Source organism: Accipiter gentilis, chromosome 11 (genome assembly GCF_929443795.1).
Source record: "Accipiter gentilis chromosome 11, bAccGen1.1, whole genome shotgun sequence".
In the NCBI taxonomy this organism is placed as follows: Eukaryota; Metazoa; Chordata; class Aves; order Accipitriformes; family Accipitridae; genus Astur; species Astur gentilis.
Genome location: NC_064890.1, coordinates 7,686,830 through 7,710,740, shown reverse-complemented (window position 1 = coordinate 7,710,740; position 23,911 = coordinate 7,686,830). Strand labels below are relative to the sequence as shown.

At 42.8% G+C, this 23,911-nt stretch overlaps 1 protein-coding gene across 5 annotated transcripts; it reads right to left on the bottom strand.

The window, feature by feature from the left end:
* Positions 1-1,869: 1,869 nt before the first annotated feature.
* Positions 1,870-22,194, bottom strand: OPTN (optineurin). Of its 5 annotated transcripts, none has more exons than XM_049814439.1 (14): positions 22,090-22,194; positions 21,087-21,266; positions 19,036-19,235; positions 16,241-16,399; positions 14,749-14,825; positions 12,499-12,633; positions 11,275-11,359; positions 7,710-7,825; positions 6,879-7,028; positions 5,738-5,831; positions 4,905-5,063; positions 4,074-4,204; positions 3,083-3,162; positions 1,870-2,842 (listed from the first exon to the last, which is right to left on the bottom strand). In XM_049814439.1, the coding sequence occupies exons 2-14, from the start codon at positions 21,250-21,252 to the stop codon at positions 2,721-2,723; spliced, it is 1,674 nt and encodes a 557-aa protein (XP_049670396.1). In that variant the 5' UTR covers positions 21,253-21,266; positions 22,090-22,194; the 3' UTR covers positions 1,870-2,720. The 5 variants fall into 5 exon arrangements, with proteins under 5 accessions (XP_049670396.1, XP_049670400.1, XP_049670399.1 ...); XM_049814443.1 differs by having other exon boundaries at positions 12,499-12,630; XM_049814442.1 differs by having other exon boundaries at positions 21,087-21,263; positions 22,090-22,161.
* Between the last annotated feature and the right edge of the window lie 1,717 nt (positions 22,195-23,911).

Sequence of the window (23,911 nt, the reverse complement as noted above, 5' to 3'; positions counted from 1 at the left end):
TGGTGTACGTGGAAACTGAGAAACCCCAGATTTTGGGACTAAACCCATTCCTAATTGTAGTCATATCATAATGTGTCCTGACATTTAAGATCTTTCAATATATATTCTGACTGAATTATATTAAGTGATTATCTGCATAACAGGTATGGAAGTAGCTGTACTTTTCAAATTAAGAAAAAATGGCATTGATGGAGACCTGTTAAGTCCTGAACTCACCTCACTCTGTCCCACCTCCTTTGTCCCTCCCCTGATTTACTAAATCTAATGCTATTTCCCATAACTCCCACAATGGGGCACAGTAAATACTGTCGTCATAGCTGTCAATCTTCTGTTCAGAAATTCCCACTTTGGACTACTTGAGGCTCGGCTGGTGAAGAAATGTTACAATGGTCTTTTACCCTGATTTAGTATGATCTGAGTAGAATGCATGCCCTTTCTATTAAATGAACTTTTAAACTGTTTTATTAGACTAATGCTGAAAAGCTAGCATTTTGATCAGACTGCACAGTAGTAGCTGTTTATGATGACTGTAGCACTATCCTAATGAAGCTGCACACATAAAGGAAGTCAATCACTTTCACTCACACCAGTTCTATGGGAAGCTTATGGTCCACACAGTCCTTCAGGGGGATTTTAGGTGACTGTCTCCACAAAAGACATTTCCTTCATCTTTTCCCTTCTGCTCATTTCTTTCTGCATTAGGAATATGCAATTGCCTAAAATCCAGAGACACAGATTCCTGCTTGCTTGCCTTTATTCTGAATAACTTTTTCACTGATGAGTCCCTCAGATAAGCACACCCAACGGTTAGAGTAAGGTTTGGGGATCAGAGCACCCTGCCTTTTGTTAAAGGCATTACAACTGTACAAGCAAAAACTACAATTGCATTTTGTTATAGTTTTGCCCTTTACATAAGCCTACTCTGCTATTAGGTGCTTTAGTTATAAATGCAGTTTCTCTTGCATTTTATCTTCTAGAGATCCAAGCATTCCTACAGATCACACTGCCTATATATGAAGGAGGACTCAGGCTTCCTAACTCTGGCAACCCAACACCTCTGAGACCAGCGCACTGTAATGTCAAATCAGGAAACATTCAGGCTTATTATAATGTCAACTCTGAAGTGGAAGGGTGAGCCAAGAAGGAATAAAGTGATATTAAAAATAAAATGTTGAACTTTAATATTCAGGTTGTGTGATCATCCCACCCTGCTCCTTCTGAACACCCAGCTCACAATTCTGGCAATCAGAATGAAGTGGACTGGGCACAAACGAACCTTGCTGGTGCCTCTCGGTAAGCCTAACAGACCTACCCCAGGACAAGATGGCACAGATTTAAGTACTGGATTGTAACGAGTCCTGGCATATTTGCTTCCAGAAATTCAGTTTTGAACAGTGGAGGAAAAATTAAAAATCTTTCCCTACACCACGGTTGGCAGATCAGTCCAAAACCACTCGGAGGCTTCCTTTCAACTGGGCAGTGCCAAAATGACCAACGCTTCTGTTTTTTCAGGAGGAAGACGATGCCATAATGAGGCACCATTGTAGCTGAAGGTTTTCATGCATCTCTTACTTCCCTTCCCTGCCAGTTTCCAACAGTGCAAATGTTAGCTGTTTGCAAAAGACATGAAACTCCTCATTTGCATGGATCCCAGTCATTTCCTGCTGTTCATGCTGGTTCATGTGTTGTTAAGAGTTGTGACTTTTCCTCCCTCATGCAATGGCAAGTTAAGAACTGGTTTTTTGTTGACATGAAAACACCAGGAAGGACAAGAACAGAACTAATACACTACACTTCTTTCTACGTGAGCTTTTCAGCCATAGGTAGTTGCAGTCCTGTGTCAGCCTCCAAAGTATTCCCAGGCATAGATAATTTTACACTTGCAATAGATTTATTTTGAGATGTGAAAATCCACTATACTCCTCTTTTTAAATTAGGTTACATCCATCTCAGCGCTTTCTAGCACAATACTGTACAGGTTCAAGTGAATTTATTATAATAAAGAAGAATCAAGACAACACCTTAAAAAGGAACAGTTCTATAAAACCAAGTGACTTGGGTACACCAGGAGCTACATATATCAGACCTAAATGATCTGCTTTAAACCTTACCCACATCTGGCTAAAGCAAGAAGTTACATAAGCCATCAAAAATTTAACATCAGATTAGTATGGTCACAAGGGCAGCAATAAAACTGCCATCTGGAGAAAGAGCAGGGTTCATTTCAAATGCTCGATGAATACAGCACTATTCCATTTTGCTGAAAGCTTCTCAAACAGCTTTTTAAATGTATTAGTTTCCTGATACACAGTATATGAGAGATGAAGTATTTACAGGCTCACAGTACTTTTAATTGATCAGCATATATCCTATCTCCCTTCCAACTTCAGTGATTCAGCCCCGTTCTGCGGGCTAGCCATAAGAGCAGAGCACATCAGGGGAATGTTCCTTAAAGATTTCATAGCAGCAGACACATTGGGAGTTCTTTAATGCATCCATATTGTTATCCTATAAAAATCCTTTTCCTAAAGCAGATTACAACAAGATTAGTGAGTACAGGGCAGGATAGGAGTTTTACCCCTCTTCCCATTGAATTAATGAGAAAAACCCTGAAAGCCTCCTTCATGGGTTGTAGAGTTGAGCATTATTTCAGCAGGAATTAAAAAAAAAAAATGTTTGGCAGGTGAAATTTCAGAAGATGAAGAATTGGAGGGCATCACTCAATTAATGCAATCCATAACATGAATCTGCAGTGTGTCCAAATCAGGTAGAATTTCTTCACATTTGGGACATGAATACATTGAGATATTCCGCTGCTCTGGCCAGTCTTGACTACCAGTTCCTGCAAGCAGAGAAGATAAACGATTACCTGTTATATTACTTGATTTTGCCACTCTTTTTGTAGAGTGATTGAAAGAGGACTGGCTTGCTCCTAACAGCCAAAGAATCATGCTCTCTGCAGCTACCCAGGTGCCAGAATAGCCACAGGGGAGCTGGGGAGCTGCTTGCAGCCAAGCAAAGCTGTTTTAAACTGAACACAGCAGGGCCTGGCTCCGTGAGCTGGAGAGGTTGCTTACAGTACCTCTTTGGACAAGGCGAGGTGAGTGTTCCCGATCTGGTGCCCTCGCTCCATGGCGATTCTGCATCTCTGCCAATGAGTTTCTGCAGAGGATAAATAAGTCAAGGGCTCTGAAAAAAGACTCAGTAAAAGGTATCTTCCCTTTGTCCCCAGAAAAGGTAAAAGGATTCAAAATAAATCAAAGGATTTGCAAGTAAATCATGTCAGTCAACTGGTCATGAATTTAGTTCACTGCTGCTCAGAAACAGGACCTAGAAATGCTGCTGCTTTGTGAGATTGTGCCAAGGTCCTGCTGAAATCAGGGTCATTCAACTGACACCAGCAGGATTTGGGCAGCTACACACCTAGGGATCTGGGGCACACTCCTCTGGAAAACTCCAGGACTCTCAGCTATTCAGGCAAACTGCAAATTTGATTAAAGTAGAAAGGCAAGTTATACCAGAGAAAGGGTTCAGTGTACAGCTGATGTGAAATGTAACTCGGGCTTCCACAATATGAGTGGAGGACACACGGTTAATATTTCTTTTTTCTCTTTTACAGGTAGGAGTGCTAAACTGGTGCAATTCCAGGGTATCACAGCACTTGAAACTATGGGTACTCACTTACCACTACCACCTGGAGAAGCAGCAGATATCCCTGGCACACATGCAGCAAGCTTAGCTGCATATTCACCACTAAAATGGAGGCCAAACCCCAAAGAAACTCACATGAATCCCCGGGGAGAATTTACGAAGCGTGAATCATCCAAAGTGAAAACTTGCTAAAGCACCCAAGTAAGAACTAACACACCTTACAGAGATTCTATCACAAAATTAAAAAGAGAAGTCAGCCAACTATTTTTTTTTTCTCTTTAAAAATTCAAATCAACCAAGAAATAAATGTCTGCAAAGTTGTTTGTCTTTCTACTGAGATGCTAGCAAGACAATGTTGGTCAACTCCAGCACTCAGCATAACAAGACAGTCCAAAGGCAGCTCAGCCAAAGTCTGTTCTCACCGGCCAAGATCTTCAAGGTTTTGCTGCTCTTTTAGCAGGTATGCCAGCTGGACAGCCAACTGCTCCTTCTCCTCATGGATCTTCTCTCTTGCTGCCCTCTCAGCATGGAAATCAGAACAATAAACTTCCATCTGATCAGAGAAATGAAATCATGCTAAGAATTTGTAACTTAGACTGAACCATAGTCATGTATTTTATGCCAAAATAACAAATCTGTATCATAGGCTGCATCTACTCAAAACGCTCTCACAGCACCTACACACTGCAAAGTGAAGACCTGCACTACTTACAAGGTGAAGAAGACTCAGTAGTTTCTGGATTCTGTATGATACTTCAAGTGTCTTATCTGGGACAGTGCTATTGCCCTCTGCTGTACAGAGGCAAAAATGAGGCACAGAATCGCAGTGCAGAGGTGGCATGACCGATTGCACAGACAGATCTGTGGCAGACAGCGGAACCAGGCCAAGTTGCCAGTTCTGTGCCTTAAATGTGAGGCAGACCCTTTTTAGTCACTGTTTACACCACTGGTTTGAGTAAAATCATCCCTAAAACATATGCAGTGATTCTTAAGACAGTGGTTTTAAATACACAAACACATCTATTCCCAACTTTTGTTTGTTGTGCCAGACTCCAGCATACACAGTTCCTCCTACAGAACCATAGGAAATGGTAGTAAATGCTCCGCAGGGATCTGCAAGGCAGGCCAAGTAAGGGAATTATGCTTTGGAATTGAGGAAATGTATTCCGTATTGAAGGGCAAGCCATTAAAAACCTCATTCTGGTTTCTGAATATTGGGTGGGGGAACTAATCAAATTCTGAAGAGCTGATACCTGAGCACGGAGCACAGCCATGGTTTCAAGGTCCTCCTCTTGCTTAGCAATCATCTGCTTCATTTCATCTATCTGGAGCTGCTTTGCAGCAAGAGCTTGTTCTGCCAACTCCACCTTTGCATTCAGTTGTTCCACCACAACTTTATCCACTCTGTCCAGCTGCAAGGAAGAACTATGATTATGAGATGAACACAGAATACGACTCTGCTTGAAGTAAAAGGTTTCTTCTTACTCCTCCTGCCCTTGGAACAGCTTCCACTTTTGGTCATCAAAGGAACTTGGACTACGACAGCAGTGGTGATTGATATTTTATTTTAAAGATTAGTTTTGAGCTTTCAAACTACGTTGTATCAAGTTAAAAGAGAACTCCCTAACGGACACTGCAAATTATGTTTCCCCACTTTCCAAAATTATACAGAAGAATCTGGCACTTCCATGGAGCCTCAGTTATAAACAAGGCCTCACTGTAGTGGGCATTCTATTTAAGATTACAAAAATGTCTAGAGGTCTGCCTTCGCACATTTACAAATTATGCTGCAGGAACACCTATATATGCCTTTGCATATCACTGATCTCTAAGGACTGGACTCCATATGGCACTGCAGATTAGACCTTATCTAGAAAACATCATGGCAGTACTGATATGTGGATAAAGTTTTCTATAATTGACAGCACAGGATATATGTTTATCAGCGCAATGCTGCTATGTTGCATGCTGTATTATGTGGAAGGGACAACAACTGTTTCCTGCCCAAATTTGTTCCTGGATACAATCTTCCATCCCTTCCCGCTTCCCCCTAATTAATTATGATTTCTTCTTGTGATGAGTTTACCTCTTTGAGTTTCATTTCATCGATTCTTTTCATTGCCTCAGTGAGCTCAGGAACGAGTTTGCTATATGCATCCTGCAAGCTACTATATCTTGCCCTGTTTATGACAAGAAAAGAGGTGAAAGTTTGAAACACTTAAAATTTCTCTGAAATCTAAATAACCTGTTAGAATTTAGAAAAAAGCCACCACCAGCTCCTTGCAAATGAAACTGCATTTCTAATGAGAAAAAAAATCATGCTCTGTCTCAACATCTCTCTTCCAATGAGTTCTGTGCTGCTCTATCCATGGACTAAGTCCAAACAAATGTCCTTACTGATCGTCTGCATTTGATATTGAAGAATCCATCACGCAATATTTTTATATCAAGCTCACAAATTCTGTTCAAAATGTAACACCTCTCTTAGGAAGACATCCAAGCCTTGACTCAGATACTTCAAGAGAATGAGAATTCATCAGGAGAAGAACCAGACACAGACTCCAAAGATAACGAGCAGCTTCTCCAGCAGCTATGACAAGTCCTTCAGGAAGTTCAGCCTCTCTGTACAGCTTGGACTGACATTTGCACACTCCTTACATGGACTGCACATGATGACAGGGAGCAGGGAACCAGAGCAAACAGCGAGTCTCTTCACCTCAGCTTCACTGCACACTTACCTTTCCTAGTTGCAAATGTAGTGTAGGGACTGCAGACCTCATTAATGTCACTTCCCCATCAATGCCACCACCTGACTTGTCCCTACCCTCTGAGATGTGGACGCATTTACCCCTGCTAGTCAGTGGGACAGCTGATGTCACTTTCCTGCTTCCTCTACCTGTATGTTATACCTGACCCTATTCTACCTTTGACTTTATGACAAAAGGAAGATACAAGTCAGAGCTTACAGCTCAAATTTTCCTAAGTGAGGGCTTCAGTAGATGAAAGAATACAGTTTGGGCCTAATGTGGAGACTCCAGATTCAAAATGACATAGACACTGAGGTGAATGCAGGTTTCTAGTTCAAGCTCTACAAACATAACATGGTTTCAAAGGGTGCAGAACACAAAACAGTATTTCAGATTCAATTCCCCTTTGGCCAGGTTCCCTTGGACTTCCCTTCCTCACTGACAATACCTCCCTGGAATATAAAATCAATTCATACTCACTTTTCTTCATGTGTCTTGGCTTGTTCCAGCTTGACCTCTGCCTGCATGCTCTCCACCTGAAGTTCCAGCTTCTTGATGGTGTATATTAGCTGCTGCTTCTCCTCCAATTCCGATGCAGCAGCTGAGCTTTTTCTTTCCAGGCCTTGGCACCTGACAGAACAAGGAAAAAATGGTTGATCTCTCCTGTTCACCTTTTCCTGGTGGATTTGGCACACTAGGCATATTACAAAAAGAATCTTTGTGTGGTTCACTTTAAAGGCTTATTTTGATGAAGAACAAGGAAAGACCAAAAGGAATCTATACACAACCATCAGAAAACAAAGCTACTGAAACCAACACTCACTTTCTCACTATTATGAATCTCAAAGAACTGGAATTTGACAGAAAACTAAGGAACTAAAGTGAAGGTCTTGTAACCGCTTTTTATAACCTATGCAATTGGTCTTCAAAAGCACAGACAGTTCATGTGAAAAGGGTCATAAACCGGTCCCTTAGCTTCTTCCCCTAAGACTAGAACATGGATTGATTATGTGAAGTGGAAAACAGGAAATATTTGCCTTTACATCAGGAAGGGTTAAAACCCAAGTCTTAAAATTCAAAGCACTGAGGTTCTATTTGTAGAACTAGGTTGGCAGCTCAGATTTTCTGACAATTACTGTATTTCTGTACTTTCATCTCCACTTACAAAGAAGGCGCAATCTTTTACAGCATTTCTATGAAACAGGTATTTAAGCTGATATTTGTAGAGCTGGTGAGTTTCCCAAGGGTGGGAGTTGTCATACAAATATATGCTGGGTGTCAGAGCAGAACTTTTGTTCTTCTGAACCTTACTTTTCTTGAAGCTTCTTCTGAATCAATTCTGCTTCTTTTAACTTCTCATGGGCTTCTTGAAGCTCTTTAAACAGAGCACAAACTTGCAAATTTAGGGTTTCAACTTCACTGCCAACCTTTTAGAGAAAAAAATAAGGAAAATTACAAATGGACAATTCAAGATACCCAAGCAGGAAGTACCATTCTTTCTCTAGAGAAAACAGCGTAAGTCAGTATGCACTGTTACATGCTGTACTCAGTAATAAGGCCCTGTCCACAAGGCTTCACAATTACCAATTATTCCTAAATATGGCAGAGCCCCATTTTGACTTAACACTTTCATAAAATCCAGGTGACTCAAAGACAACACTATTACTGACATTCCAACATTGGCTAGAATATACCTCATGCAGATGGGAAACACATCTACATTTTCTTTCTCAAGAGTTCACAATTTAAAACACATGAGAAAAGCAGACAGATTTAGTGATTACTGCTGCTCCTCTAAGCAGTAGTTACAGACTGTCAAAGAAACATAAACAAATGATCTATCCCTAGGTAGGCTTCCAGTCTGCTAGCATCAGGGTGCTCTTTAGAAAGAGGTATGATGGCAGTTTTAGGTCAGAAGCAGCAGTTTGGAACTAGTAGATGAGGCAGACCAAAACCTTAGACTTTCTCCTGCCAGTTATACCCTGCAATGGCATTATCCCTTCCATTCTAGTTTGCTTCATTCTTGTTTCAGGCAGAAAGCAGAGGACACAGAAGTTTTTATGCGTTGTAATTTATTTTGATTACACACGAAACCCCTCCAGCCAACTGGCACTCTACCTACACATACCAGCCTCTCCCACACCACATGCATGAGAACCACAGATCTGGAAGACTTTAGTTCTTGACTTTTTGAAGGAGAAAATAAAACCCCAAATGGTAACTCCATTACCATGCATTCATGAATCAACTTTGCAAACCAAGATGATGATTTCTAGGAAAACTGTCATCAATTTTGTTGTGTTTCTGGCCCTTTCATTTGGCCTTCAGACCACAGGAAGATTACTGAAGGATCCTAAAGACAGGCAAAAAACACAAGAGGAGGAAAGAAACAGCAGCTGGGTTCTCCTCCAACCTAAGACGCAAAGGGCGCCTCAGAGTTTCAGTTCTTAAAATATATCTCCACGCTCTGGAAGATGCAAAACCTTTGACTCCTGCTGGTTTGTAGTCTCTGGAGGTACATCCTGGAGCATTCCTAAAGACACCTCTGAATCTCATCATCATGCTAGTATCAGCCCAATTGACCCTAGTACTGTAATTTTCATTGATAATGTCTTATCTCATCAAATGCACAGGAAGTCTCCAGTCCAGCTTGGAATGAGCTGGGTGGCTATGACTAAGAAGATACCAGGTGTATCAAGAGCATGCTGCTGTCCTATTTCCTTGAAGAAAAGCTCCAGTTTTCCAACAGGGGAAGTCCACCACTTCCCCAGGCAACTGAAGCAATAGAAGTTGTTCATCCATGATGACCTGTGAACGTTTCCAGCTTTCATCTCAGAGCAGAACATTTCCAGCTTTCATCTCAGAGCAGAAGTGTGGAACACAGCCAGTGTGACTGAGAGGCAGACAGAACACAATTGTCTACTGACAGATGTTGCTGAGGACAGCCTCCACAAGCTGCCCAAGCTAATGTCATTCATCAGTCGTACCAAGCAAAAGGGACTGAACATAATGGTGTAAACACTCACAAAACACATTGCGCTAGGCTTTTTCTATCTCAGAAGCAAAAAGAGATCATTCTTCTACCATCATAGCTGCAAAACAAGCCACAAAATTATTTTATGCAGCGATCCAACTAATCCAATCACACTCACAGATGAAAGCACTGATTTCTGTAGGATGATGGCATTTCAATTTGCAGAAAACTAGACATAAGTAAAAATTGCCTTAACAGTAAACACGTCAACAAATGAAACCATATATCACTGGCAAGAGTCTGACTTCTAATAAAGCTGGACTGTGAATTCCTGGTCCCTGGTGAAAGTCATCATAATTCAAGATATTTTACTTAATTGGAACACAAGCAATCCATGCTTCTGGAAAACAAGTCTGGCAGCCTTGCTGAAAGAAAAGGCTAACCTGACTAAAAAAATCCCATCCCACAGTACAGACTGTCTCTCCCCAACACCCATTTCTTACCCTGCCCAAGAAAGGAGAAACACCTAAATCATAGCCTCCTAGACCTCTGCTTCTGGGAAGCTTGCAAGCAGCCTCCCAGGGAAGGCAAAGCACTAACTGCAGTGGTGCCTTAAGATAACTAATCTCAGGAGACCTGGCTGAGGTTAGTGTCCAGCTGCCTGTTTGGTAGAGCAAGTCCTCTAGCCTCTTCTCCCCCAGCCATTCCTCACTCTCCAAACAGAGCCAAAGCGGGTTTGAAAAAACTTTTCCCTCTCCCCCAGGATGTCTTCAAATGCAGAGCCCTCAAAATAGTGCATGCTGCACGCCCACATTGTTTCATTGAAGATCTACATTTTACAATATGAGGAGATAACATGAGCTCCACTGACAAGACCCTCTGAAGGAACCCAACAGCATATAAATTGAAATGACTGCCATCACAAGCATGTAACTATGCTGACCTCAATATCAGCACTTAGATGAGCATCTGGCTCAAGCTGTAACTCAGGCAAAGTTGAGATAAGTACTGGAAAGAATTAAGTGAGACATCATCTCTCTTCCCTAGAAGGGACATCTCTCGGCCTCACTGCAAACTGGTCTTGTTTAGCTAAGCCAGCCCTGCCCTAAAATACCTGTCCCGGCCTTCAGAAGGGCACAGGTCTCCAGCAGATCCCATAGCATATTTGCTAGCCCCATGCAGCACCTCAGACAAGCTACACTACCTCATACACAGGCACCCTTAGTTGCCTGTATTATGCAGTTGCACTGAACCTGAATGGATGTCCACTGCTATGGGAGCTTACACGCTTACCTCACATAGAAAGGCTTGCGACTGTAGGCACATAAATTTAGGCGTCTGAATCTGGAGCTGAATCCCAACCCCAACATCCATTCAAACCCTTAATTGAAAACATCAGGACTGAGTTTGCCTGGAACTGTGTCTCAATCTAAGATAGTTATGCCCCACCATTGTAATACATTGTACCAAAACCATGAAAAAAACCCACACAAATAAGCTCCGCATTTAAAGTTTGTTTTACAGTATACTGTCATTGGATTGTGATCCAAAAGCTGACCTAGCCAGCAGCAAGAAAATTTACCCAGTCTAGAACTTTCTGGAGCTAGAAATGACTGCATCTGTCTCTGTTTAGTGGGCATGGCCAGGGCAATGAGGTATACCTGGAGTTATGCTATGCTTCCCTAGTTCTTGGCCACCAATCTCACCCTTTTTTGGTGGCTGGTGTAATTTGGAACCACCTCTAAGATATGGATTGGAGAGTTCAAAACTCACTTTCATATACCCTGTGCAGGATAACTGCCCCTTGGTCCCTGAGTGCAAGTTGAAATTTAGGCCCTGAGGTTGTTGGCCACAAGTAAGCTGTATGTTGTTAAATCTCAGCTCACAAGGACAGGTACTTACAGCCTCTGAACTCTCCTCTTCTTCCTGTTCAGTTTGTGTCCCACTGTCCAGGCAGTTGCTGGCTTCCTTCTCCAGCTTTGACAGTCTGGAAAACAGAAGGAGCCAATAATGATAGATTTGGCCTATATTTAAAGTGAGACTGTGACTGTTCAAGAATTTCATGCAAGTGATGTACTCTCCTTCTAACATCACAGCCACAAATGAAAGGCAGAACTGAAAGCACAGACATGCAGGAAAGCCTGCACAATCATGGGGGTTTCTCAAGAACACAGGACACCCAGCATGTATATATAATTAAAATGGATGTATAAGTCTGCAGGTGTGGTGAAGGACAGTGACATTCAGTCCACAGTGAGTGATCTTTGGTACAGTGCACAACTGCTAACCCTTTGGAAATAGGTCAGTCTGTTCACTGAATCCAGTAATTAACAGTGCCTCTATTTTCTTTTGATATTTTCAGAGGCTGAGATTTCTAAGAATCATTTGGCTATGGCTCATTACCTCTTCTAGGAAGACCACATAAAAGCAATTACCATGACACCAACCTTTCACAGTAGATAATATCCTGGAAGTCTTACCCTGTCTCTGCGAAGTGGGGATTTGCAACATCTACTGCTTAGGCAATTTTCCACACCTGAACAGTCACGATGATTTATACCAACATAACTGAGCTGAGACATACCCTCATGCAGGTCTCACTGGAAAAACTCTCTCTTAGACGAGTTTGGAATTAAACTTATTTTAGACATTTCTAAGGAGCTTTTCCAAGCTCACACATTGCTATATGTAGCCTGCCAAGATCACGAAGAGGACTGTAATTCCTGTTTTATACATAGTGATTTGCTTAAGGCCCCACACGCAGATGATTCATACAAAACCAAGTAACTATGGAGGAGTGAGTAGAGAGAACTTCCTCAACTAGTCATCATATCATTCTGACATAACCTGGGGAAAGTTGGAACCCAAAAGGAAATGGGCAATTTGTCTGTGCTGCTATAGGAAATAATAATAAAATGTGGAAGCTCTCTTGCCCATGGAAGAGAACCTGTGGTTTATCCCTAGAAGGACTACCACAAAAATAAGTTATTGTTACTGACTGCTTGGGTAATTCCCCATCCAGGTCACACTGATATTTCAGCTTGTCTCTGATCAGTCACAGACTTGGTAACTGCAGCAGCCCTGGAAGAGAACAGCTCCAAATGTTACAGTGCACCTGCTTCACACCTCTCTTTGTGATCCTGCAGCTCCTTCTCAAGTTCTTCCCTCTTCTGAGTTTCATTTCTAAGGCAGCAGAGCAGGTGGCTCACAGTTAGCTCCTCGGACTCCAAATTCTTCGATTCATCTGCAGCTTTGCTCCTGCTTGAAACAAACCAGATGTAAATAACAACAGCTATGATTTTACTAGAGCACTCTCTTATCCATAGTTCTGGGACCCGCTCTGACAGACCACCTTTTCACACGGTGCTGAAAACCAGCATTCTGAGCAAAGGTCTCATTCCCAAGAACCAAGACCTGCCCACAAATCGCTAGCCACAGTTCCTGGGCATGCAAACACAGTCCTTGCTTTGCGCAGTGCTCAGACAGTCCCCATGAACCTGGGGAAACAGTTTAGTACTTAAGCAAGGAAACCAAAAGCAGTCAATGCAATACAAAACCCAGCACATTTATTCTAACCTACTTTGCAGCCTCTTCTGAAAAGTGCTGCTGTCTGTTCCCAAAATAACATTTTTTTTCCAATGAAACACACAACATTTCTTATCTCTGTCTCATTCCTTTCCCAAAAAAAGAAGGCACGTTCCACTAAAAATGGTCATCAGAAATTGCTTTCTTTTTCAGAAAAAATATCTTCAATATTTCACCTCCTTCATATTCTATAGCTCTTTTCTACAGTAGCATAATGCGATTTTGAAGTGAACCAGAACAAATACAAAACTACCTGAAAAAACAAGGTAAGTTAATTTCCTGAGGATAAAATTCTGTATACCATTCCCTCCATTTTTATGTCCATCTAGACAGAAAGTCAAAATCCCCTAACTATACAGTAAGATAGGCAGGTTAAATACACTGTACATTTCAGAAGCTCAGCTATAAAACAGCAGGTGTTTAAAACTTTGCTTTTGTAGTTCAGAACAGAAAGTATAGCATAGTCCTCTGTGTGCTCCTGAGAGCTAGAAATCTTTGGTGAGCAAAATTCAATACCCCAAAGACAGTGTTCAGCCAGGATATTTTAAGTAAATAACTTTTATCAGGGGATTTTTAGTGGACAGTTCTACTCTTACAGAAATAAACCCGTCCTGAGTGGATCACATTTCTCTGAACCTGTTAACAGCACCAGTCTAAAGTTTCAATGCTGGACAAAGACACGTGGTGACACAGAAAATATTTTAAGAGGTACATATACCCCCTGTTCTTGCAGATATGGCCCAGATACTCATCAAAAGGCAAGCAAGTCCCACAGAGAATGTCTTCTCGTAATCAGAGTGTTCTCAAAAGCCACCACTAACAACAAGCTGAATACTTGCAGCCCAGTCTGTGGTCAGCAACTCTCTCAGTTTCATCTGCAACCTCTGCCTGCGCCTTCAACTTCTTAACTGTATGCTGAGGGACCAGTTTTATATGTCATTACATTAAAAAGCCGTTCTCACTTGCAGGGACGTAGGGAGTGACAACTTGTACATGGAGCACAGCTTCCTGGCCTGCTATGCCCTTAGCATTTTCTATATCCTTTCCTTCCAAAAGCAAAGGCCACAAAGTAAATAAGAGAGTTCAGCCACAACCATCTAGCTGCTAAATTGGGCAGTATCCAAAATGGAAAGTTTAATAGTATCAGCTGTCTATGTCCATGAGGAGTAAAGGTTCAGCTGGGGGCAAGAAAGTCCCTTGTGCTCTGGAGCTGATGTAAAGATCAAATTTTGAGAAGTAACCTAAACAGAATGCTGGTATCTTAAGCTTAGTAACCTGAAAAATAAGGACTCTGTCACTGCACTGTCTTTCTACCCTATCATGATACAATTTATACCAACCACACACAAACAGAACAGACAAGGTTCAGATCTGAAAGACTACAAGACCTCTGATTCTTACCAACATCATTGTAATTGGGTAGAGGACAGATACTCTATTAGACCATCTCAAATGACTAGAAGGGAGAGACTCCCTGCAGCCTCTATCTTTATCTTTTCTGTCTGGCCTCCCTTAAAAGCCTGGAAAGTAGGCAAGTCAGCATGTACACAAATGCCTGGCCAGAATATGCACTCCCTCTTGTCAGCTAGTGAAAATTGGGAAGAAAAATGCCAGAATGCTGAGGGTCTTTCTGACATGGTAGGAAGGTAGAGCTACTACAACAGAAAGATGCAAGGCCACAGAAAAACAGGGTTTTCTAGTGCATTCCTCATAGAAAAAAGTTCCCTCATATTGAAAACAAAACACATTGCAGAAGCCTGAATTACACACATTGCACAAGAACCTACGTACGTGTAGACAGCAGCGTTACCGGTCATTTCACCACTATTCTCTTGACGTTCCTTTGCAGTTCTATTTATTTCTCCTTCCTAGGAAAGGGAAAACACTATTAGCTTGGTATTTGAACTAAGCAGGACACAGTTTTTATTTACTTGAGTTAAGGAAGAAAACCAGGAAAAACTATTATCATGGCAATAAAAATAAATAAACCACAAAACTCCTACAGATCAGTTTCATGTTTGGAAATTCTTAACTTAAATACTTCACATGCCTTTCCCTGTACATCTTCTGGACTCAACAGAGAAGAGGAACAACAATGTGGAACAACAACATTTTTGGCCTTCTCCTTTCATCAGCAACTTCCATGGCCACTCTCCCCTATAAAGATGACCAGGCATCACACAGCAACATCCCTGCAGAGGACTTTAAATATAAGCCTAAAACCCACTCTCCTGCCTCCCAAAAGAACCACTCTTCTTTCCCACTACAAAACTCACTCCTTGATCTTTGTAGCCCAAAGGAGAATCTTTGTACCAAAAAAAGGGAAAATGCATCCTTGAAGATTTCCTGCAGTCTGAATTTTCTTCAACAACTCCAAGTTTTAATTAAATTCTCTTAAAGTCTTGTTGCACTTGTACTTTCCAGAGAGGGATCTGCTATTATGGGGATAGCAGAGACCCACATTTTCACATTTTGCCTGTGAAGATTTTTCAGATACAAGAGTAGAAAAATTAGATTTTTGTGCCCCTAGGGAACATTCTACAGATTTGCACTTAGTTTTCCTTGCCTGCATCTCTACGTATCTGTCAGTAGAAAGTGAGCCCCATTCTCAAAAGAAAATGCCCCCCTCTATGCATAGGTGTTGCCCCTTAACAAAACATAGTACCAACGTTCCCAAGAATCCCAACTAAGATAAGACACTTAACATTTCAAATTAGTCCGAAGTCACCTGCTGGACCATGTTGTTTTTTCCAGAGAATATTTTTATTGAGATGGAGGCTACCTATGACATTAATTTACTTTGAGCATGAAAGTGGAAGGACAAAAATAAATTCCAAGTCCTTCACCGCTACACCTTGTAACACACAAGTGCTCCATGTCAGGTAATCTAAGAGACCGTAGAATCATAGAATCATTTATGTTGGAAAAGACCTTTAAGATCATTGAGTCCAACCATGCAACTCTTCTCCCAAATCCACTGTGCCTATATCTTGTGGTACTGCTGTTGCTGGCAGTTTGCAGTTTGCTCTCAAAGAGGCATAAACACTTTTAATTGGCATGTGTACAGATTCACCCTTTCTACTAAAGGAAGACAGGGTGCTAAATACCTGACTGTAGAATGTCATCAAGTAAACACTGTCACCATAATTACACGCAGACCTGACTTCCTCATCATTTAGCCTAGTATGAGAAGAAAATTCAGTTTGCAAAAAAAAGGAGGACCAAGCTGGAACCAAAGTTTCTGGTCTCAGGTCACTGTGTTCTTTTTATTCCCCTCACTTACATTCATTCCAATCTCCACAAAGGAATCCTCTGCTGAGGAGATGTTCAGCTTGACCTGCAGTTCTGAAATGATGGCTAGCAGATCTGCCTTCTCAGCCTGGAGCCGCTGCACCTGGGATTTCAGCTGCCTCGCTTCCTTCTCGGGAGCCATGCAGCCCTCCTGGGATAAACAAACCCTGCATTAGCCAAGCAAAAGGAAACACCAGCCAAAGAGCACAGAGCCTGAACATAACAATGGTGTCCCACATCCCTTCTTCTCTGTTTAGGTTTGCCTGGAAAACCCAGTGTACAGATCCTTAACCTATGCTTTGGTCCAGTAGACAGCAAGAAGTCTACACCGTGAAACCAAGTTAATCAAACAATGAGCATCATGCTTCTGGAAAACAGGGGCCTGGTTCTCTAAACGCATAGATAATTAGGATGTAAATCTTTGCCTGAATCTATGCCTCTCACTACCACAGAGAGTCTCAGCCAACCTACAGAATTATCGTCCAGTACTGTTGTCTTTTTTCACCCATACCCTATTCCTCTTTTCCCAAATCTACCTAAGACTCTAGGGAGAAAACCAACAGTGGGCAGACAGCTTTTCCACACAACCCGCTTTCAGCCTTCCCTCATGGTACAACTTCTCCATACCCCATCTCCATGTATAAATCTCTCCCTATATCCCTGACCTTCACACAAAGTCCTATATTCCTTCTCTTCCACAAAGCCTCTGTCCCTCAAAGATTCTCCCCAAACTGAATCTCTTCTTCCAGTCATGACGGTCTCCTTCACCTTCTGCCTCTTCCCTTTCCCCAGGATCTTCAAAACCCTCTCTTAAGCCTCTACATAACCAGGAAGCCTAATTTCTCTCCTTTAGATGCCTCTTCCCATTATGAAACTTTCCCTGGGAGTTTATTTCTTCCTCATTTTGTAATCTGAGCCTTCCACCTCCTGGTAATACCTTTATTACACCACATTATCATCAATGTAAATTCTGGACAATTCCTAGAGTCTGAATTACATTCTAATCTATCATTCATGCCAAATCTCCAAACTCTTGCTATGCTGACAGTGTCTCTCATCCCACAGTACCACCCTACCCACCTGACTTGCTTGTCTCTGATTTTGTGCTTAGGCTGTAAGAGGATGCAATTAGAGTAAGCTCCAGTGAAGAAGAGAGAGCTTTACAGCAACCTGTGCAAACAGAGGTATGATTTTGAGAGAAACCCTCCTAAGAATGCTCGTTTATCACTAAGGGAGGCAACACAATATATCTGTGATTTACTTTGAGTGAAAGAGGGATGTCGCAATGGTAGCAATGGACTATAGTCTATCCCTGTTAATAGTAAAACACAGGTGAAAGAAATTAGACTGATTTTAAATTAGAGGAAGTTTTTTCATGCTCTTTCTAAACAAAAAAAAAGAAAAAAGAAAAAAATTAAAGTAGAACTAAAGCATTCAAGAGAGAAAGTAATTTTGGCTTAAATGACAGTCAGCCTGAAAATCATCATCAGATATGAAAATGCTGCTGTCTAATTTAGTTACCACTGGCTAATAAAACTGCAAAGAATCAGAGAAGAACCAGTGCTTACTCTACAAAGCTCTTGGAATGAGATAATTAGAAAAGATTTATTTTTATTTATCTGGATGTTGGATTACTATAGCAGGTTGGATCACTCTGTCAATAACATTAAGTATTCAAAGTACAAGAACTTCTAAAGCAGGTAAAGGCAGAATAGATCCTCTACTTCCCCTTAAAAACTATTCCAGATTTATGAAATTCTGAGTTTCCTTGAAAATTCTGAAATACAACTTTTAGCCTGTAAAGACTGTGTAAGTAATACTTACACAATCACACTATTTATACATTACTTTCTTCCCCCCTTGTAACTTCTGAACTCATTGGCTAATTCTGATTTACATGCTGAAAAATTTCTTACAGAGTTCCATAAAATAGGCAGTCAGGAAAGGAAAGGAGAGTCTACTAGTGTCTCCGTTGAGAAAAAGGCTAATACACTCATCCTTCATCAGGCAACAGAGAATCCACCTGGCTCCTGGATGTACCAGATACCAGGATGCATCAGTTTGGCTCTGCATGAAACTTCTTGTTAAACACCTCTTCATGTGACCATGTGGGACACAAAGCAGGTTTTGTTTTAATAGGCTTTGTCCATAGAGGTCTTCAGTACTACCTGCAAAATGATGCCTGGCTACTAAGCAATCACCTGCAATGTTAGGAATGATGTATTACAGAGCCAAAGGTAAGACAGAGGGATGAAGCTCTGTCAGACTTAAATAGGGCAGCAGAAGTACAGATCTAATCTGACCTTGGTAAAAGAGTTTACATGAGAGGGAATGACATAATAAAAATAGATGGCAGGTAATTTTTTTTTTTTCTTACATGTCAACTTCTCCCTGGAAACACAAATACAAAAGCAATTAAACGATCATGACAGAGAAATAATCTAACCAGCAAAGGGAGGGATAAAGTCAAGAGATACCCAACAGTAAACAAAATAAAGAATGAAAAGTTAGCAAGAAATGTTAATTCCTTATTTCTTATGTCAAGAATGTTAACTATTATTGTTAATTAAATGTTAATGGAAATGTAAATTATCTCAGGTGTGGCACAATTTTCTTACTACACTCTGAGAAGCCTCACTTTATAAGTCAGGCCAAGACCTCTTGTTAGATCATAAGGATAAAAATGGAGATGTTAACAAATCTCCAAAGCTCCCAGTGTGATGAAGGGACTTAATGCTCCAGACTTTCAGTTCAAAAGCATGTCAATCCAACCAATTCCTCACTTACCATTTCAGCTCCTTCTCTTTCCTTTAAGGTCTGAAGTTGTTGCTGTAGCTGTTCATTTTCAATGCACTTGGCTAGCAAGCACTGCTTAGCCTCCTTAAACTTTAACTCATAAAATTCTCGTTCTTCTTTCTGCTTCTCTCGCCAGATGGAAAGTTCCTCATATCGGTCCTTCATAGCTTGGTTATGCAACTTCATGGCTTCTAAACGATGGCCAGAGACAAGACATTGATTCACATTACTACTCTGTCAATGAAACAGCAGATTTCCACTACACTGAGCTCAGAATTCTTCAGTATCAAATGGCTTAGCAATAATTGCGTATGAAGTGCAAACCTCCTTATCATGTACCTTAAATACCAAACCAAAACTAAACTTAGTATAGTCCATTAGCACTATAATAAATGGCATTAAATCCACTGCTGAAATCACATGCCCACACTCTCTCACTTGACTTATTCCTAAACTGAGAAGTACAAGCAAGAAGTATTGTTCACAAGAGGTACTTGGTATCTTGCTGCATGTGTTATTACATGATCAACCCAACTGAAACTACCGAACCAAGATTCTGAAACTACTGAGACTTGGTACAGAAAACAGACATCCTGGACTGGTAAATTACTGCATGAAGACAGATGCTATCAATCAAACATCTCAAATATGCCCAGCAATGCTCTACTTGAACATTTAATTATGATTTGATTGAAAGCATTGAAAAAAATATACCCGACAATTTACAGCAAAGTCAGTTCCCCCTGGCTGGGAAGCCATGCATGTGTAACAAAGTCAGTATGGAACAATGTCAGTCTCACTACTGCAATATGCTTAAAAGATTTTTAGGAAGAGTCACTGAAAGTATTTCAGACTTGCTTTTTTTAAAGCAGCAAACTCAACGCCAGTTGCTTGAAAATCTTTTATACATTGCATTTTCCAGTAACTTCCATTATGTCCTGATGTCATATTATAAACTGGCAACTAATTCTCCAGGTTACGTACATAAATGTAGCTTTGGAGAATGATTCTGCAAGGTATGAGTTACAGCAGCTGTCAATGTGGTCCCGAAACATTATCTTGTATGATACAGGACCTTTTAGCATAATACCAGAGGTACTTCTAGAAACAACTTTCCTGCCAGATACCCATGAGACTCCAAGACAGAGAGCTTGGACCAGATCCAAAAATTATTCAGGTGGAATTTAAACACTAGTGTAAAATCACAGCACACACGATATGTGACTTCATGCTCTGTTGTCATATAAACAGTGAGGTACCACTGTCTTTTACATAGAAGATTCTCAGATCCCTTAGGTTTTGCTCTATCCATTTAAAAAAAAATAATTCATATGTGACACCTAAACACATGGAATCCAGAAACATGTCTATCTCACCTGGAAGACTCAAATCATTAGGCATTTTCAGGAAAACCTATTGATTTCTCCCAGATAGACCCTGCCATGGCCACCGCTTCCTTTTGCAGTACGGAAGGTGCTGCCACATCTAAACATTCATAGTCATTACTACACACAGCGCAGGACAGCCTGCTCCAATTCCCCTCTCTGCCCACAAGGATGCAGCTCTTTTCAGACAGCATCCTAACCCAAACTGTTCTGGGCATTGTGCAGTACCCACCCCTCCTGATGCAGCTATGCCAAAATGTTAGCCTGTCTGCAATGGAGCTGCTCAACAGTCCAAAAATACAAACCAAAAAAGCTCTTAGAGGTTGACGAGCAAAAACCATATCATAGAAAGAGATATTCCACCTTGCCTCCTAAAATACACAGTGCTATACTGCTTATATGTATAATTCTAAAGCAAATAAGTCACCCATACATGGGGCAGTTCTCCCCCTAATCCTCCATACCAATTTAATTTGATGTGTCATACCAAACTGGGTTTGCTACTTGCAGAGTCTCTTATAAAACAAATGCCACCTGGGTATAAAATGTTATCGAGCAAGGGCGAGTGAGCACAGAATTCATACTCATAGGACAAAAAACCCCACAGAAGAGACTCAGGGCTTTTGCATTTCAAGACCAGTTCACATGCACATTCACCTTTTAAGTCATTGTTCTCAGTGATTAGTTCTTTCATCTGTTGTACCATCTCTTCTGGGGTGTAGGTACTAAGGGCAGGGGCTGCCATACTGTCCATTCCATTTTCCATTTTACTCTTGGGATGCTCCCCATTTTCAGCAGGACGGCTCTTCAACTTGCTAGACATTTCTGAAGCATCTACTACAAGGTTTGCAAAGAGAAAACTCTCCATTTCTTGCCCAATAAATGTTTATAAAGAAAACATAATCATACCTTTATTTTATTAAGACAAGCAAGCCACATGTCTTGTCACAACACACAGGCACCTTCCAATCCCTCTGACCCCGCTACACCCGAGTATCCACGAGTCTCCGCATCCCATTGACCCCTCACAGGACCGCATGAATAAAGCGACTGATCCCCGACACCTCCCTCAGCCTAACCAACCCCTCCTCGGGAGCCCCTTCCTCTGGGAATAAAACAAGAACCCCCGTCTCACCCACCCTCCCCTCTTTCCCTCACCAGCCCCGGGCGTGCGCAGCCGGACAGTATTTTTGGGAGGTCGGCACCTCCCGGCCCTGAGGAGCGCGGGCTCCGACACCCGTCCGGCCCTGACAGGGCCCGGGCCGCCGCCACCCCCCCGCCCCGCTCGGCCTCAGCGCGCCCCGACGCTGCGTTTCAACGCCGATATTCCATTTCCGCTGATTTTTAACTTTCGTTTTCGCTTTCTTTGTCCCCTTTCTCCTTCCCCCCCCGCACGCCCAGCACCCCGCCGCCGTACCGGGAGAGGCTGAGGCGCCCGCCTCTGCCCAGTCACGGCCGCTCCGTCCCCCCACCTCCCCGGTCCGGGGGCGGCCTCCGGGAGCCTCAAACCGACGTTTCCCCGTTCTGCCCTTCCCCGGCGCGGCCCACCCCGGATCCGCCGAGTCACCGGGCGAGCCCGCCCACGGCGACCAAGAGGGAAAGCGGCGGCAGCGGCCGCCCCCCCTCTCCCCCCGCCGCCGCCGGCCATCTCCCCGCTCACCCCCCTCACGGCGCGCCCATGGCGGCGGCAGCGGCCCGGCTCAGCTGACTGCCCTCCTCCGCCTCCTCCTCCTCCTGCCCGGGGACTTCCCGAGCTCCGCTGGTTCCCGCCCACCGGCGGCAGGGGCCGGCTGCCAGCTTCCCTCAGGCTGCCGGGCCTCCACGTCCCGGCGCCCTCGCCCTTAGCCCGGGAGAGTTCCTCCCCTCACGAACCCCGTCGGCGATTCCCGCCCTGAGGAGCCCCAGGGCCGGGCAGCCGAGCGGGGATTTAGGATGGGGTTTGCCACGCTGTGTGGGGATGTAGCCCGTTAATGGCTGTCAGGGGACACGGTTGGATGCAGCGTCTGGCCCGGGAAGTCCTTCGAGGCCTGGTTCTCGGGGGATGGCATTGGTTGGGGCCGTTCGGCTCACACGGTGGCAGGGTTTAGTGACTGTCCTTGGCAGGGTGCTGGGCTGGAAGTGCCTCGCAGTGCCTGTTCTTAGGTAATAGGGCCGACTTCAGACTTTTGGTTCCTTTGTTTTCAATGGGAAAAATGCCATTTTACCTAAAATGTCAGCTTTCTGCCTGGGAAAGACCAATCTTTCATTAAATAACCGCACGGCTTGAAAATAAGCTCTTCTGATTTGAAAACGCTGTGCTTTGATACCTCCTAGGAATTGTGAACTGTCTGCTGTTTAATGAAATCGTGCCTTTCTGCGCACTGGTATCCTCAGCTGCCCTCCGAGCACTGCAGCCAGGGACTCCCCAGCACAAGAAGGGAGATGCACGGTACGTGGTGGACACTGGCAGGGAGCAATCCTGTCACAGCTGAGGACCTTCAGCGTCCAAACTGAGGGCACAGGTTACAAACCTCCCTAGAAGCAAAACCAGCAAATGTTTGGGACCAACTGCGTGGTAAAAAACAGGTCTGATGGCAGATTGATGCATGCTGAGCCCGTAATCCATGTGCTTTCTGCTTACACTGCTAACAGACGGAATCTGGCTCCTTGTAGGTATACTGAGATCTTCTCTGCTTGAGGGAGTGTGATCTCTGAATTACTGTTTTCTCCCATCACTGCATCCATGGCTGGTATGTTAGACAGGAGCGTATGGGTGTTAGAGGGGCAGTAAAGGTAGCTTCCATGAGAACGAGGAACAGAAATACTAGCAGCTCATCGTGGCTTTTTATCTGAGCTCTCAGCTAAGTTCTTGAAAACTGGAGGACGTTACTGCATGTGCAGCAAAGGCAAAAGAAAAGCAACAAAGATCAACTGAGTTTTACTCATCAGAGGAATTTAAAGAAGCATTTGCTGTTTTATTACACTGCTGATAGCTGACAGTAATCCCATGTTATAGTAGCTTAAACGGAATCCATTGTATAGTCACCTCCTACCTCAGACAAAATACATTGTATAGCATTAATAGATTTGCTAAAGCCTTAGGCCACAAGCAGTGAACTTATGCTGAGTTTATACTCAGTTACATGAAGGGAGGCCCCGAGACAGGTGCATCCTGTGAAAAGTAAGATAACCACATCTGTCGGCAGAAGCTGCATCCTCGAGATAAGGAAAGGAACAGCCTGCCTGGAGACAGAAAAAAGATCCAATGAGGAACAAGAAGACCCCAGACCCAAATATTACCATTGGACTGAACCGTCACATGAGGGGAACTTAGATTGTAAGGGTATAATTGCCCAGAGATTTCTTTGTTTGGGATCCCTCTCCAGAGCCACCCAGCTTGAGCTGTCCTATACTGCTGTACCACTCAATAAATTTGTGTGATGTATGTTGTGTCAGAAACTCTTCTTCAGGAAAGCTAGAGCTGAGCCTGAGGAAAGAGGAAA

Bases quoted from the DNA above. Each gene is read 5' to 3' on its own strand.
- OPTN (XM_049814439.1), bottom strand. From the start codon at position 21,252: ATGTCTAGCAAGTTGAAGAGCCGTCCTGCTGAAAATGGGGAGCATCCC. The intron at 12,634-14,748 runs GTACGTAGGTTC...GTTTGTTTCAAG, and splicing joins GGTAACGCTGCTGTCTACAC to CAGGAGCAAAGCTGCAGATG. The intron at 5,832-6,878 runs GTGAGTATGAAT...TGTCATAAACAG, and splicing joins GCCAAGACACATGAAGAAAA to GGCAAGATATAGTAGCTTGC.